At 36.7% G+C, this 16,197-nt stretch overlaps 1 protein-coding gene across 1 annotated transcript; it reads right to left on the bottom strand.

Moving 5' to 3' along the window:
• Positions 1-10,051: 10,051 nt before the first annotated feature.
• LOC110735485 (RNA polymerase II subunit A C-terminal domain phosphatase SSU72-like) lies at positions 10,052-15,131 on the bottom strand. Its single transcript, XM_021915674.1, has 5 exons — positions 14,955-15,131; positions 14,442-14,719; positions 13,495-13,640; positions 11,657-11,775; positions 10,052-10,591 (listed from the first exon to the last, which is right to left on the bottom strand). Exons 2-5 carry the CDS (start codon positions 14,654-14,656, stop codon positions 10,490-10,492), a joined length of 582 nt encoding a protein of 193 aa, XP_021771366.1. The 5' UTR covers positions 14,657-14,719; positions 14,955-15,131; the 3' UTR covers positions 10,052-10,489.
• Positions 15,132-16,197: the final 1,066 nt, after the last annotated feature.

Below are 16,197 nucleotides of genomic sequence, written 5' to 3'. Positions count from 1 at the left end.
CATGAGTATCATATTATATAGTATTATAGTTGTTAGGATTGTAATCAAAACATCATAATGTGATGTTTCATGTTTGCCTAAGTTGTTCACATGTCCATGATTCCCCAAGTCCAAAATCTCCTCTGCAATGCAAATTGCAATCCTTAATAACACTAATGTCAACAAGTCTATCTCTTGGTAAATAAATTAATTAATTTTGGCTTCTAGTTACGTTAATTATGATGCATTAACATCTTGATTTCATGCACTTCCAACTTGTAATTAGGCATTGCATTGCATCCACACTATAATGCTAAACGTACAATAAAATAAATTGACAATTCCTAACCAAATTTTCCTCTTATTGGCTATCATGTATTCATTTGCAAACTTATTTAAGTATTGACTCACGGTCGCATGGGTCCACATGAGTTCTTAGGAATCAATAATTTTATTTTTATCTAAAATAAGGGTGCATGAATTTCTTTCATTCTTTTTAATGGTGATAATCAATCTAGCTACTTTTATTTTATCTCCTAGAATTGGTAAACGTATCAATCTTCATATACTAGTAGAATTTGATTTGTAAAAATCTTCCATCTCCATTCTTATCCACCAGATTATATAATTTTGTAGGCCTCTTGCACATGGTATGTTTCATACTATATTGCTATCTTATGCCATGTCCATTTGTATATTTATATACTTGTCGTAATTTTAACCGTTTGCTTCTTTCTACATAATAGTAGAACACTTGCTTCATGCATAAAGACTCGTTTGTTTAATCTGGTAGAATTTAGAATCTCAAACCAGTTTCTTTCTTAATCACTTCCTTAGCATCATCATGTTAATTTGCAATGATATGTAAAATGCATACCAGAACACAATCTGCTACCTAGTTTTGTGAAACTATTCTAAAAGTGTACAATAGTATCAATTTGCATGGTTTGGATCATTGTTTGCAAATTATTACTACCTCTGTTTCTTTTTAGTTGCAATAAAAGAATTTTTTATGTCTCACAAATATTACTCTTTGTTGTAACTAAAAAGAAATGAAGTAGTAGGAAACATTGCTCCCAAATCCATCATCAGTAGAATTCGTAGTGGGCGGTGTTGCTGTGATCACTTCGTTACCAACTAGTGATAACAAAGTACATAGAATTACCTACCATTGACTTTGCTCATTATATGATAGGGTTGAGATTTGAAATGTTAGTTCTAGTGATTGTGGCATCTCATAAAAAATTCTGCTAGGACCAAGGCATTATGTTATGGCAACAGATAGCCAACTAGCCATCCTTTCAACCCAAAAAAATAAGCAATTTATAGCCAGACCAAAGTAAGGAACTAGTCATTTTTAATAGCTTTTTTGGTATTGTGGAGAATATACTGCTTTAGTTTTCATTTTTCAAAAGCCAGCAACTGTGTTAGTGGGTATTTTGTTTTGGGTAAAATGAGAGGATGAGAGTAATATAGTGGAAGTATCGAATGCTTTTGGAGTTTTGGATTTATGGTATTTGGATTTTGGCTGAATCTTTAATTTGAGCCCACCTAAACTATAGTTTTGCTACCTGCATTTCTTCACCATTAGTTTAAAGCTTCCATGTGAATTCTTGTCCAATTTCCACCAACTTTTTCCTCCCTTATTAGTACGGAGTATTTCCCTTAATTTACTATCTTTGGGCAAAATGCCCAATAACCCAATTACAGTTACCTAAAAGAAACAATGGTGGGAAAAAAGTTTTCATTATTTTTGTTTTGTTTTTTTATTACGAAAAAGTTGTTATTTTTTTATTTGTTTTCATGCTGTCATCGTTTCTTGTTTGTTTTTTTAATTTTATTTTTTTATTTGTATGTGGCCACTGGCCAATGTGTGCGTGTGCGTGTGTGGTTTTTTTTTTATAAATTTGATCATTTGATTCAATCTCAAATTATTAAATAAGAAATTACCTTCGAATTGGGTGTTTTGTCTAATCTTGGAGATAAATTTATAGTTGTTTGGGTAGAGGAGGGGGTCCTTGGTTAAATTTTATACAATACTTTTTGGTTTCCAATACCAGACAGGTTTAGACTCTAGAAACTGTGAAAGTTTGGAATTTGTCATTTTTGTGAAGAAACATTCATGATCACAAATCACAATACAACTGTTATAATTGTACTTTTCTTGTCAAATTAGGAATAAGTGCTCTTACTCTGCATGGAAGTGTTAGGATTAGTGTGGAGATAGATAAATACATGGAGACATAAGGAGATTGCATAGAAGCTGTCTTATTGTTAAGGTTCGACCAAACTTGTGAAAAGTTCGGTCGAACCCGGTTTTAAGTCAGTAGGTGCACCAGTTTACATTTCTAGAGGAGGAGTGACCAAACCCAAGGAGGTTCGACCGAACCACCCCAGGTTCGACCGAACTCTGGGTAGGTTCGGCCGAACCTCCCTGCTCCCTATTTCGTCGCTTCGTTTTCGGCTTGTGCGATTCGCTTTAATCTTAGCCGTTGGATTGTATTTTCTACCTAGACTATATATACCTTTTCTAAGCCTCTTTGTTGATTATGCACAAACATTTAAACACATAGAGAGGTTTTGAGAGGGTTTGTGAGGAGCATTTGAATTCTATACAATTCATGCTTGTAATTCTTGAGTTCATTCATCATCAATATTACTCCATAGTGCAAGGGTGGGTTTTTTCTCCCGGTTCTCGGGTTTTCCCACGGTAACATTGTCTTCCTTTTACTTGCTTTAATTCCTTCAAAGTTGTTCTTGATTGTTATGCTTGTTTGTTCATTGCTATTGTGGGTTGATTGCAAGTTAGTTGAACACTTTAATCCTTACAATTGGTACCAGAGCCAAGGTTGAATCTTTGGTGTTTTGATGATTTAGGGTTTGTGTTAAACTTGAAATTGTGATTGAGTTTCAAAGTTTGGAACTTTAGGTGTTCAAAGTTTGAGTCTTGGGTGTCAAGTTGCATTCTTTGTTGTTGAAAACCTATTGTGAACTTTGTGTGTTTGATTTGCAATGGAAGAAGGCAAGTTGAGAATTGAGAAGTTTGATGGGAAGGATTTTGGGTTTTGGAAGATGCAAATAGAGGACTATTTGAATCAAAAGAACCTATATTTACCCCTTACTAGTAAACCATCGGGTATGAAGGAAGAGGAGTGGAAAGTATTGGATAGACAAGCCCTTGGAGTGATTAGATTGACATTGGCTAAGAGTGTTGCTTACAATGTCAAAGATGTGACAACGACGGTTGGTGTGATCAAAGCATTGTCCAATATGTATGAGAAGCCATCGGCTATGAACAAGGTGTTCTTGATGCGTCGTTTGTTTGAAATTGAGATGAATGATAGTGATTCCGCCCCCGAACATATAAATGAATTCAATTCAATAATCTCTCAACTAGCTTCGGTTGAGATTAAGTTTGATGATGAAGTGAGGGCCTTGATCTTGTTGTTATCGTTGCCTAGAAGTTGGGATACCGTTGTAGCCGCCATTAGCAACTCTTCCGGAAAGTCGAAGTTGAAGTGTGATGATGTGAGGGACTTAATCTTGAGTGAGAGCTTGAGAAGGAAGAACTCGGGTGAGTCATCGGGTGGTGCTTATTCTAGTGAAGGTAGGGGACGTGGAAGACAACAAAGAGGTGCTCAAAGAGGAAGATCGAAGTCTAGAGGGAGGAGTAAGTCGAAAGAGAAGGTGAACATTGTGTGTTTGGGTTGTGGTGTGAAAGGGCATACTAAGAGGGAATGTCCTAATCCCAAGAAGAAGGGTGGTTCAAACCACAAGAACCACGATGATGCTAGTTCATCGGTTAGCTTGGCATCAAGCGATGAAATCGGTGATGCATTGATCTTGAGTGTTGATAGTCCCATTGAGTCTTGGATCCTTGATTCGGGAGCTTCATTTCATTCTTCTCCATGTAAGGAGATTTTCCAAAACTTCAAGAGTGGCAAGTTTGGAAAGGTGTACCTTGCGGATGATGAACCGTTGGAAATTTTGGGGAAGGGAGATGTCATGATCAAGACCTCAAGTGGGAGCTCATGGAAACTTGAAGATGTTAGGTACATACCTAAGCTAAGGAAAAATTTGATTTCGGTGGGTCAACTAGACTCAAGCGGTTATAGAACCATGTTTGGTGAGGGTACTTGGAAGGTGTCAAAAGGAGCTATGGTGGTGGCTAGGGGCACGAAGACCGGTACTTTGTACATTACCTTAGGGTGTACAAGCATGATTGCTACAACCGCAAATGATGAGACTAAGCTATGGCATACTCGGCTTGGTCACATGAGTGAGAAAAGGATGAAATTGCTAGCTTCAAAGGGTAAGTTGTCGGGGTTGAAATCAATCGACATGAAATTTTGTGAGACATGTGTTTTTGGGAAACAAAAGAAGGTGTCTTTCACAAAAACCAAACGGTCCTTGAAGAAGGAGAAGCTAGAACTTGTGCACACGGATGTTTGGGGCCCATACCCCATCAAGTCCCTTGGTGGTTCTCACTATTTTGTCACTTTCATTGATGATTCAACCCGGAAAGTATGGGTATATTTCATGAAGCACAAGTCAGAAGTGAATGAGAAGTTCAAGACTTGGAAGGCGGAGGTTGAAAATGTTTCGGGCAAGAAGATTAAGGCAATCAAGTCCGACAATGGAGGAGAGTATGAGTTAGAAGCTTACAAAAACATTTGTAAGGAGCATGGCATTGTTTTGGAGAGGACCATTCCCGGTAAACCTCGCCAAAACGGGGTAGCGGAACGGATGAATAGGACCTTACTTGAAAGGGCGAGGTGTATGAGGTTGTTTGCGGGCCTTCCAAAATGTTTTTGGGCGGATGCCGTTAGTACCGCGGCTTACTTGATAAACCGTGGACCTTCGGTACCTTTGGAATTCAAGATACCGGAGGAGGAGTGGAGTGGTAAGGAGGTGTCCTACACTCACTTGAAGACCTTTGGTTGTGTGACCTATTTGCAATCCGAAAAGAGAGACAAGCTAGACCCAAAAGCCATCAAATGTTACTTCATCGGGTATGGATGTGAGAAATATGGTTATAGATTGTGGGATCCTAAGAATCGAAAGATTGTTAGGCATTGTGACATCACTTTTGATGAGAGCTCTTTGTACAAAGACAACTTTGGTGGGAAATCCGTTGAGAAAGAATCAATTGAAGATGAGCGGGAATTTGTTGAGCTAGATGGTAAGGTTAGAAGTGATAAGGAAGTTGAACAGGTAGAAGTTGAGGTGCAAATTCAACAAGCATCTCCTCAACATGGTGCTCATGTTCCGGTGGATTCGGATTCAAGTGATTCGGATGATGATGATCACTTGGAAACGGATGAGCGAGTAGTTATGGGTGAGCCCGTTGTGGTTCATGGAGAGCCATCTACACCACCAACGGTGAGGAGATCATCAAGAACAATCAAGCCACCACACCGATATTCTCCATCCTTGCATTATTTGTTGTTGACGGATTCCGGTGAGCCGGAATGTTATAAAGAGGCAATGGGCATGGGTGACTCGTTGAAGTGGGAGCAAGCAATGGAAGATGAGATGTCTTCATTGGAGAAAAACAACACTTGGGTGCTGGTTGAGTTGCCTAAGGGCAAGAGAGCACTTTTGTGCAAGTGGATCTTTCGAAAGAAAGAAGAACCGGATGGTACAATTCGGTACAAGGCAAGACTTGTGGTGAAAGGTTTTTCACAAAAGGAGGGTATTGATTATCATGAGATCTTTGCTCCGGTTGTGAAGCTAACCACTATAAGGATCTTGTTGGCTATAGTGGTTTCGGAGGACTTATTTCTTGAGCAAATGGATGTAAAAACCGCGTTTTTTACACGGTGATTTGGAGGAGGAAATCTACATGAAGCAACCAGAAGGGTTTCAAGTTCCGGGTCAAGAGAACTTAGTGTGCAAGCTTAAACGGAGTCTATATGGGTTGAAACAAGCTCCTAGACAATGGTACAAGAAGTTTGACAATTTCATGCTAGGCAATGGTTTCGTGAGAGCGGAAGGTGACCATTGTTGCTACTTTCAAAGGTATGACAATGGCTATATCTACTTGCTTTTGTATGTTGATGATATGTTGATTGCGGGAACTAGTATGGAAATTGTCAATGACTTGAAAAAGAAGTTGTCAAGAAGATTTGAGATGAAAGACTTGGGTGAGGCCAAGCAAATACTTGGCATGAGAATTTCTAGGGATAGCTCAACGGGTGTGTTGAAGTTATCTCAAGAGAAGTATGTCAAGAAGGTGCTTAAAAGATTTAACATGATTGATGCAAAGCCTCGAAGCTCACCTCTTTCAAGTGAGCTCAAGTTGACTAAGGAGGATCGCCCAAAGACAAGGGAAGAGAAGGACAAAATGGTCATTGTTCCTTATGCTTCGGCCGTTGGTAGCATGATGTATGCTATGATTTGCACGAGGCCCGACATTGCTCACGCAGTGGGAGTTGTGAGTAGGTTCATGTCAAATCCGGGTGAGAGACATTGGGAAGCCGTGAAGTGGCTATTGAGGTATTTGTTGGGTACTTCAAGTATGGCTCTTTGCTTTAGGAGAAATGGAGTTGTTTTGGAAGGTTTTGTTGATGCCGATTTTGGAGGATGTTATGATTCAAGCAAAAGCACTTCGGGGTATGTGTATACTATTGGTGGTACGGCCATTAGTTGGATGAGCAAGCTCCAAAAGTGTGTCTCTATGTCTACGACGGAAGCCGAGTATGTGGCTATGTCGGAAGCGGGAAAGGAGATGGAATGGTTGAAGGGTTTCCTTGAAGAAATGGGCATGAAACAAGATGTTTGTGCGTTGTATAGTGATAGCCAAAGTGCGGTTCAATTGGCTAAGAATCCTATGTTTCATTATCGCACTAAACACATCAAGAGGCGTTATCACTATACTAGGAGTTTGGTGAAGGATGGCACGATGTGTTTGAGGAAGATTGCCGGTTCAAAGAATCCGGCGGATATGCTCACTAAAGCTGTTTCTAGTGACAAATTGAGGTTGTGTAGGACCTCAATTGGACTCCATCATTAATTTGAAGGAGTGTTGTGCTATGGTGAAATTGTTTTGATGAATGTATTAAGTGTTCTTGAGGAAGGAGTGTGTATGTGGTAGTCTATGGTGCATGTTTGATCCTATCTCAAAGTGGGAGATTGTTAGGATTAGTGTGGAGATAGATAAATACATGGAGACATAAGGAGATTGCATAGAAGCTGCCTTATTGTTAAGGTTTGACCAAACTTGTGAAAAGTTCGGTCGAACCCGGTTTTAAGTCAGTAGGTGCACCAGTTTACATTTCTAGAGGAGGAGTGACCAAACCCAAGGAGGTTCGACCGAACCACCCCAGGTTCGACCGAACTCTGGGTAGGTTCGGTCGAACCTCCCTGCTCCCTATTTCGTCGCTTCGTTTTCGGCTTGTGCGATTTGCTTTAATCTTAGCCGTTGGATTGTATTTTCTACCTAGACTATATATACCTTTTCTAAGCCTCTTTGTTGATTATTCACAAACATTTAAACACATAGAGAGGTTTTGAGAGGGTTTGTGAGGAGCATTTGAATTCTATACAATTCATGCTTGTAATTCTTGAGTTCATTCATCATCAATATTACTCCATAGTGCAAGGGTGGGTTTTTTCTCCCGGTTCTCGGGTTTTCCCACGGTAACATTGTCTTCCTTTTACTTGCTTTAATTCCTTCAAAGTTGTTCTTGATTGTTATGCTTGTTTGTTCATTGCTATTGTGGGTTGATTGCAAGTTAGTTGAACACTTTAATCCTTACAGGAAGTTGCACCTTTTAGCTCATTATTATTTTTGCTTCTTTTAAACCTTTTCTTTTCTTGGAAGTTCATGATTTATGGGGTTGTAATTGTTGCCTGATTCTGAGTATGATTCAGGTCCTATATTAACAGAAAAACAACACATATAGCTCCCCTTTAGGAAACTAGTAATACTTTAAGTGAAGTAATTTATAATATACTACAAAAAACTCCTTCACAATCTACTAGCTAAAGAACACTCTTACTTAAACTCCCCTTCCTTTCTCCCCAACTTCATACTAAGTTGTCAGAAACTGTGGGCAACCAGGACCAAATGACTGAGTGACCTCCTTACAAAACTTATAAGACATGCTAGGGAGCACCACCTATGTTTTATTAGCTATTTAAGACAGTACTCCCTCCGTCTAGGTGCAATTGTTACGTTGATATGGTAATTCGTATTAGTGTGATGACAACTAAATCTAGACGGAGGTAGTAGTATATATTTCTTAAGCGTTAACTAGCCTTGTAAGGCCCCATGCTGTATTGCTGTGTAGGCAACTCCAGTTCTTAAAGGCCTTTCTGAAGCACCATGTTGAAAAACTGAATGATTCAGAGCTGGTCAGGCCAGAGGAATGCTCCTATAGCAAACTTCCTCTTCGTGTCAAGGGAATCCTTGACGTGATGACCAAGACCATACTGATTTAACAGCATGTCCACCTTCCATTCCTCCATATTCTCATAGTCCGCCTTTTTGTATCGTGGGTAATGGAGAGGCATTTGGAAGGTGCTAACACCATTCTCTTTGGCCTGTAAGTTAACTTTCTCGACAGTTAGGCCTTCTTGTTTCTGATCAGGTGTGTGTACTAGTGTGTGAGTGAAGACAGAATTTAAGAGCCACTTCAAAGCCATACTTTGAGAAAGGAGGGAAATTTAGGGGATTTGTGATTTTAGAATGTGTGTTTTAAACCAAAGAAGATGAGGAAAGTGTCCCTTTTTTATAATGAACTATGATAGATTGCTTATACGCATCAAAATCTATTGATACTAATTTATATGATATTATATTTTTGGAGTGAAAATGAATGAAAACAGTTTCCTATTTTTATTGCTGAACTTGTGTTGTAAGAAATATCATTTGTAAGGGCATTAAGGTTGCCAGCAAGTTAGAGCATTGCATTATTAGAAACTGATTGCAGTTTTAATTGACACTTGTGATATACAGTCACTAATTTGATTAGTTCACTAAATAGAATAACATAACCATTTGATTTTTCAAGTCCTTCCAAATATTTATTGATGGTCTTTTTTATTCTTTCTTTATGTGTTTGTATTCAGGGCATGATTGGATTGCTGGTTTTTGTTCGCGTCAAGATTTACAACTCTTGTATAATATGTTATCCTCTTCTTCCGCCTGGAACTAATTGTCAAACAGTACTGTTGTGAAATCTAAACTGGTAACGTGACAACTTTTTTTATTAGATTAACTATGTACCTCGTATAAAGTACTCCGCAAATTCTCAGCACCGTGGAGCATTTGAACCATGGCCTATGAGCATAATTTTTCAGGAAAGTAACAAACGAAAGGCTTTGTGTTGGCATTGTAACAGAACTGGCCACATTGCACGTGTGATCGTGAGTATTAGGCTTCAAATAATTTCTCTTATTTTGGCCCTTGGTAGGAAAATTATTAGAGAATTTTGTATGAATATGCTATACTATACAAGCAAACAAAAGGCAAATAGTACCATTATTTGCTTGGTTTTATCTAAAAATTAAAAGAATGTCATGTGTAAATCAAGAATACTGTAACAAATGATTTTATGTTTGTCCAAATTAGCTTGATTAATTTGTCTTTTACGTTTGACGATGACCTATCATTGGTTAATTGCTTGTAAGTTGAAACAATCAATTCATGATTTAGTGCAGAAAATACGGCACCCAAAAAACAATCAATATGGTCTTTAAATGTGCTCAGTAGGGTCTAGGAACCCAAAGTTTCGAATTGGAAATCACCTGGTAATTTTGAGGGTTCACATATTCGATATTTATTTGGGAGAAGAGAGCGATATTTCAATTGCATAATTAAGAAAACGATATAATTTCATGGGACCGTTCAATCATCCTACATAATAGTGTAATATATATACCATTATACCTCCTTTTGAGTTAATCAAATAGCGAAATTTAAACTGTAATGAGGTGGACTTCTACAAAGAAGTGAACATACATTCTTCATGTTTTAATTTTATAGTGATTGTGCCCCTCATCCTCTCTTCAACTTTTTAGTTCACGTCAATTTAAAAGGAACCACATAACATGACAGGAAGAGGAATTCACAACACATACTGTATTCTATAACATACCCCTGTTAATTTTGACAAACCAAACGAATCAAAGGGTGCACGCAATAGTTCTGTTTTTCTTTCTTCTTTTGATGTCAAAAAAACATGAGCACAAACCTTGCAAAACCGCGTAGTCTTGCACCCGCTACTCATCTTTGCATTATATGACAATAGTGCCTAAAGTAGAATTGCTAAAAACTATACAATATCTGAAGTTTAAGACAACGTTACAGGCATTGATGGATAGTGACTTACAATCTGTAACAGTTCTTTGTGCATGAGAACTTCTCGAGACTTGCTTTTTGTAAACTTTTCCCATCAGCAGGTTGGAACTCATATACAGCATAGTGTCAGGGTGAATTTGAAATTTATCCATGGAAAAGCTGTTAAAACATTGCTGAGTGAGCCAGAATATCCATTCAATATCTTTAATAGAAGGATATGGTGTAGACAATCTTCCGTCTATGATGTCTTTCAAAAGCAGCAATGATCTCATCTATCTTATCTTCCCAGGAATCAATTGCATCAATCTGCATCATTTTCACATATTAATAAGAAGCTGTATGCTGGTATAACAATATAAGCATAAGCATATACTATCGGTTGTGCTTTTTCAAAAATAACACATTTTGAACAGAGTTTTATTTTCAATGGGATGTACTTCGTATATTTGTCAATGTTTCAATTCAATTCAATTTTCCTTTGAATAATTCCTTTAAGAGAAAAGCTTGAAGTAAGGAAGGTAATGAATAGGGAGAAAAATGTCCCAATGCTTACATAAATACAGTATATATCCTCCGATGGGAAGACTAAATTTAACTTACAAAAAATATGATCATGGCTTCACCACTTGCAAGCCACGACATGAAAAAACCGAATTTCCTGGAAAATGATATTCCCCAAAAACAAACACAGCCATAATTTCCAACAAAAACATCAATTTAACTTTCATCCTATAGTAATTTATTGCAAATTTGCAACTGACAGTCTGTCTCAATAATATTCTTCTCCCTTACCCCAATTTAACTTTCAAATCATTGGAATCGTGTTTAGGTACCATAGAAAGCCCTATGTCCAAGCGACTGGAAGAACGAGAAACTCAAATTGAAAAATGCTACTACAAATGGCTAACACAAAATGGATGTGGAGTAGCACCAAGTAGAAAGCAAAAAAGTAATCAATCAGTGGCAACACTAACAATAATTCAATCTTCATTCTGCAACACCCCCCCCCCCATCTCCCCTTCCCCTCTCATGAAAAAAAAATAATAAAATTATACTATCTCCTTTTCATATTATGTGCAACAAAGGTTTTGACACAGAATCCTAGGCAAAATTTGTTTTTGAGTGTTAAATGGAGAGAGAGAGAGAAAGTGAGTGAGAGAGAGAGAGAGATGCATGTGATGGGGAGAGAGATAGAGATAAATGACAAGTTTAAAAGGAAAGAAAACACATTAGTTGCACATAATGTAGCAGCCATTTATTTAAATGTTGCACATAATATGAAACGGAGGTAGTAATAGAAGGAAAGATAAGCTTTAGTGGTAAGAGTAGAGATACTAATTACTAATAAAAGAGCAGAGCAACAGTGCATACCTCTTGGCATAGATCGAGTGTAAGGCGACCACCAATAGCCGCCTCCTCATGATTATCTTTTACCTCAAGGTTGATGATAGCAACAGGTTTCATAAGTACATGGTCACGGTTGTAAAGATCTGTCCAACAATAAATACTTCATGAATTCTTCTCAGTTTCCATACTCTAAGAGTATAACCAAACATGACTTGACTGATGGAAAGTAGGCAAGAGCTTGAAACTTAAAAGTAGTGAATGAAAATCATCCCCAAGCAAAAGAAGCCAATAATATGTGATGAAAGACACTACGAAGGAAATCAAGGAATGACAAGAAGACCATTTTGTATCTCTTATAATCATATCTTTTCCAGCTAAAAGCAATTGATCAGAAGCAAGTACAGGATATTCACTCTTTGATACAGAATTCTCAGCCAATTATTAGATAATCGGGTACTTTCAGGCGTTTCAGCAACAGCCTCTCTGATAGCTTTTGATTTTTTGGGGTAAGTTACTTACTTATAGACCTCCTTAGATCTCATTTATACAGAGATCATTCTGGCTGGTGGTTTTATTAAAAGGTTAAAACTTAATTTAAACAACCAATTGATCTCTCTAGCCTAATGAACAAACTTCAGTATTTTAGTCATCCATACGACTAAAGAATAGCAATTATGATATCTGGTTATGATTTTATGAAGCATAGTAGTGCTAGAGACGCTCCTAGACCTCCAGTGGTGATCACTTACGCAAGGAAGAAGCATGGCAAGGGCAGTAAAACCAACTAATGATGCAGGGGAGTCATTAGTGTTCATAATTCTGTTAGAGGAGTTTGTTATGGAGAGAGAAGAATCTGTTAGCAAGTTAAGTGTATGTAAGGGAGGGAATTCTGTTGTAACAATTATGCTAAAAATATTGTTAAGCTTTTGCTTAGTTGGAGAGCTCCTTTCCTCTCGAATGAAAGGGTGTATAGAGAAGATTACACTGATCAAATCAATGCAAACTACCCCCCCCCCCTCTTTCCTCTATTTGCTGTAACTTAGCTTAATTCTGCTTGTGAGATAACTGATTCCCAGCAAGTAGTTTCAATATTCATTCAAAATTTGCTATGATTCTGAGATAAATTTGTGTTAACTGGAAGAATGGAAATTGATTGAAATATATTACTCTATTCAACTCAAAATGGCTACAGAGTCTGTTTTCCGTTCTCATATCTTGCTTATATACATCAACAAAAAGTACTTAAAGTGGATTCAGGGACTTACAAGCTTGTAAACACCATAATTGTTTTCATCATGATAAGAGAATTGCTTAATGCACATATTCCTAAAAAATATAGAGATATACCTAAATGGCATCGCAGTTATACGGATTTCTGAAAAAGTATAAATGATCTGAAATCTTTCAAAGAACGGGTGTTAAGTCAGTCCCCACCAGATAGGGAGTATATATATTGGTTGAGCTATCATGGCCCATGATACTAGATCACGTAGAGCTTAAATATAGTGCGAGTATGTTATTTGACATTATCATGAGGCATTTCTAGAGTGCCATCATTTCATGTTAAACATCTCACTAACTCCATAAATTCTTATGGAAATCAATTTAAGGTGATACACATGCAACTCAAACAAAGAAAACATCAGTCCTCCTTAGAGCAATATCCAAAACAAAAAATTCATATGGAAATATAAAAGAAAATACAAAACAAATTAAAAAATTAAAAAGGAACAAATGATTAAGTTCAAAGAAGATTGAGATCATTACGCTTTCTTCCAAATTATTTTATTTATACCATTATCTGAATATGTAATTAGACAGGAACCACAAGAAAGCACCTAGAGAGCATCCAAATAGCTTACCTTCAACAACCATGTCAAAGACCTTTTCTTCAAATGTAAACACCACATCAAATGCACCATCATGTGCATTATCTTGCCAGCGTTGAGGAGCAAGCTTGACAGCTGAATTCCGCTTCAGCATTGGCAATATGCCATTACGCTTGTACATAAGCAACTGTTAAGGTCAACCAACTCAAAATAATACTAGAACATTAAGGAAAAAAGTGGCAAACTCAACTTAAAAGATTCGGTTTCAAACTCAACTACACAAAGTACAAACTAACTCAGAAGTCATAGGCTAATAAAGAGTCGCTCAGTAGTATAAACTATAGAGATATGCTCAAGCATGATACCCCTGCCCTATCGGAGACAATAATGTCATCATGAAACTGAATGAGACAGTACTTTACAATAGCTGTCACCTTAGTTTCTCAGTCCAATTTCTAAGCTACATTTCATTGCAATTCTCCAATATCTATGACTTCAACTCCATGGAAATCTAAGATGCAGCCTACCATTCCTATTTTTAGAGCTCTATCAAGAAAACAACTGCCCTAGGGGAAAAGATAAAGATCGATCATAGAATGGCTGGCTTATGAATTACTATTGGCACCAGAAGTATTTTACACGATAATAGTTAAAAAGGCCTAATGTCTCGAAAACAAGCACAGAGTTCAAAATGCATGAAAGAGTGATACACCACAATCGGAAACCAAAAAAGCTCCAATTGCATCCTGTATCCATCAAACAACTCCAAAAATCAACTATACTCATTAAACATAATATAATGAGCAAGAACATACACAATTGATCTTTTGACATCCATTCAACTATCCTTGAATATATAATGATATCATTGACCTGATATAATGCATTCAAACTACCAAAATTCAAGAACAATCTACAACAATAATCAGAACGCATTTCAAATGTTTTAAAAATTGAAGAACCTATTAATGGAAGGATACAATTCGGGGTCTTTTCGACGAAGCTCCTCAAACATTTGCTTATAAGGAGTACCAAACTCATAAACATTAGGTTTACTTTGTGAGGGTCCAGGAAGCTTAACATGGGCACCAGTACCATAAGATGAGACATCAAACCCTTGTTTTTTTAACAAATTATGAGCCTCCATGCTTCTGTTCTGATTTGAAGAACACACCATTGCATATTTCCATTTCATTTTTTTCCCTTTTTCCGGCAAAACCCAACTGGGTTACTTTCAATTAATTGGGTTTTTGTTTATCTGGAACAAGAATTGAACTTTACAATCAAATTATTTTAATGCAGGAATCTATAAAATTATTACCCAAAGAAAGAAACTAGATAATTGATTGTTCTATTACAAAAAAAATTACAATGAAAAAAAAAAGCAAAAGATACCAGAAATTTCAAAAGAAGTACAAGATTAGGTAGACAAAATTGCAATTATACAGGATGAAAGCTAAGAACAGGAAAGAGAGAGAAAGAGTTTTGAGTACCTTAATGCTGAAACAGACTACCGGCGCCGGCGGTGGTGCCGAGAAGAAGATGGCGGAGAGACACTAAAGTGTTGCGATTTTCTTTTGGAGAGATTTTCTGTCGGATTCTTTAACATTACAGGCATAAGGGCTGGCTACGGGCCAAGCCTTGAGAGATGGCAATAGCCAATAAGTTGGGCAAGGCCGCGGTGTTGCAAGGCACGGCCGCACAAGGTAAGCACGACACGACATGTTATTATGTGTGTCAAGTCTAAGTTATTTCTGTTTTGGAAAATATCTTATATGATAAAGTAATTAAAAATAGATTAAATTTCGCTTAATCAAGACAAGACTTAAACATGATGACAACACACAAGAGGGCTTTGGCAAGTCCAAAATCGCTTGATTGAAAATTCCGACACGAAATCACATATAGTTGGTACTTTGTAGACTTGGGCAATGGATCGGACCTAGCTAGGCCAAAGAAACAACCTGCGACCATTTTAAGCCAAGCAAACCAAACTCTTATATAGTTATATTGCTTACTTTGATTAGATTGAATTGAATTTTGCTCATGTGGTTGATCCCACTTTGATGTCATATATGTTTCCCTTTTGCGTAAAAAAGATTAAATTGAATTTGAATTCTCTCAAACTTTAAAACTGTGTGTGAACTTGGTTTGACAAGATTAATGTGAATATATCTTTTGGAAATTATTTATATATTTATTTTTTTAGTTACAAGCACCTCACTTAGTCACTTTTATTCTCTAGGAAAGATATATACTAATTAATGTGGTTATGTTGTCAAAATTAATTTTTAGTTTAGTGTAAAAGTCTAAATATTGCATATATTCACAATCAGAAAAAAAAATCTATAAAGACGGAATTAACAAAATCTCCTTTCCAAATGACTTTTTTTTTTTTTTTTTTTTTTTTTTTTGTAGATATAAAATGTAAATTCTACATGTTGTAATATTTATGGAACAAAATAAAAACACAAGTACAAACAATCTATTTCTAGTATAGTACACCATCGTGAATATCACATTATATAGACTAATCTATATTTATGGAAAGGGTATAAATAGTATCTTTATTTATGTTAAAGTAATTAACAAATCAATCAACCTATTAAACTCAGCAAAATGCTTAACACAAACCGACTTATTTCATTCAGCTTCTATAATATATAGTACTCTATATATACTATACCTCTTTCCATAAGATACATTTTCCAAATTAAATAAAATTCACCCTCAAAA

The sequence above is a fragment of the Chenopodium quinoa genome, unplaced genomic scaffold, assembly GCF_001683475.1.
Source record: "Chenopodium quinoa cultivar QQ74 unplaced genomic scaffold, ASM168347v1, whole genome shotgun sequence".
Taxonomy (NCBI): domain Eukaryota; kingdom Viridiplantae; phylum Streptophyta; class Magnoliopsida; order Caryophyllales; family Amaranthaceae; genus Chenopodium; species Chenopodium quinoa.
The sequence above is the reverse complement of the archived record's forward strand: the minus strand, read 5'-3'. Positions and strand labels throughout refer to the sequence as shown.

Bases quoted from the DNA above. Each gene is read 5' to 3' on its own strand.
- LOC110735485 (XM_021915674.1), bottom strand. From the start codon at position 14,656: ATGAAATGGAAATATGCAATGGTGTGTTCTTCAAATCAGAACAGAAGC. The intron at 13,641-14,441 runs GTATCCTTCCAT...ACAGTTGCTTAT, and splicing joins CGTCGAAAAGACCCCGAATT to GTACAAGCGTAATGGCATAT. The intron at 10,592-11,656 runs GTATGCACTGTT...AAAATGATGCAG, and splicing joins CACTCGATCTATGCCAAGAG to ATTGATGCAATTGATTCCTG.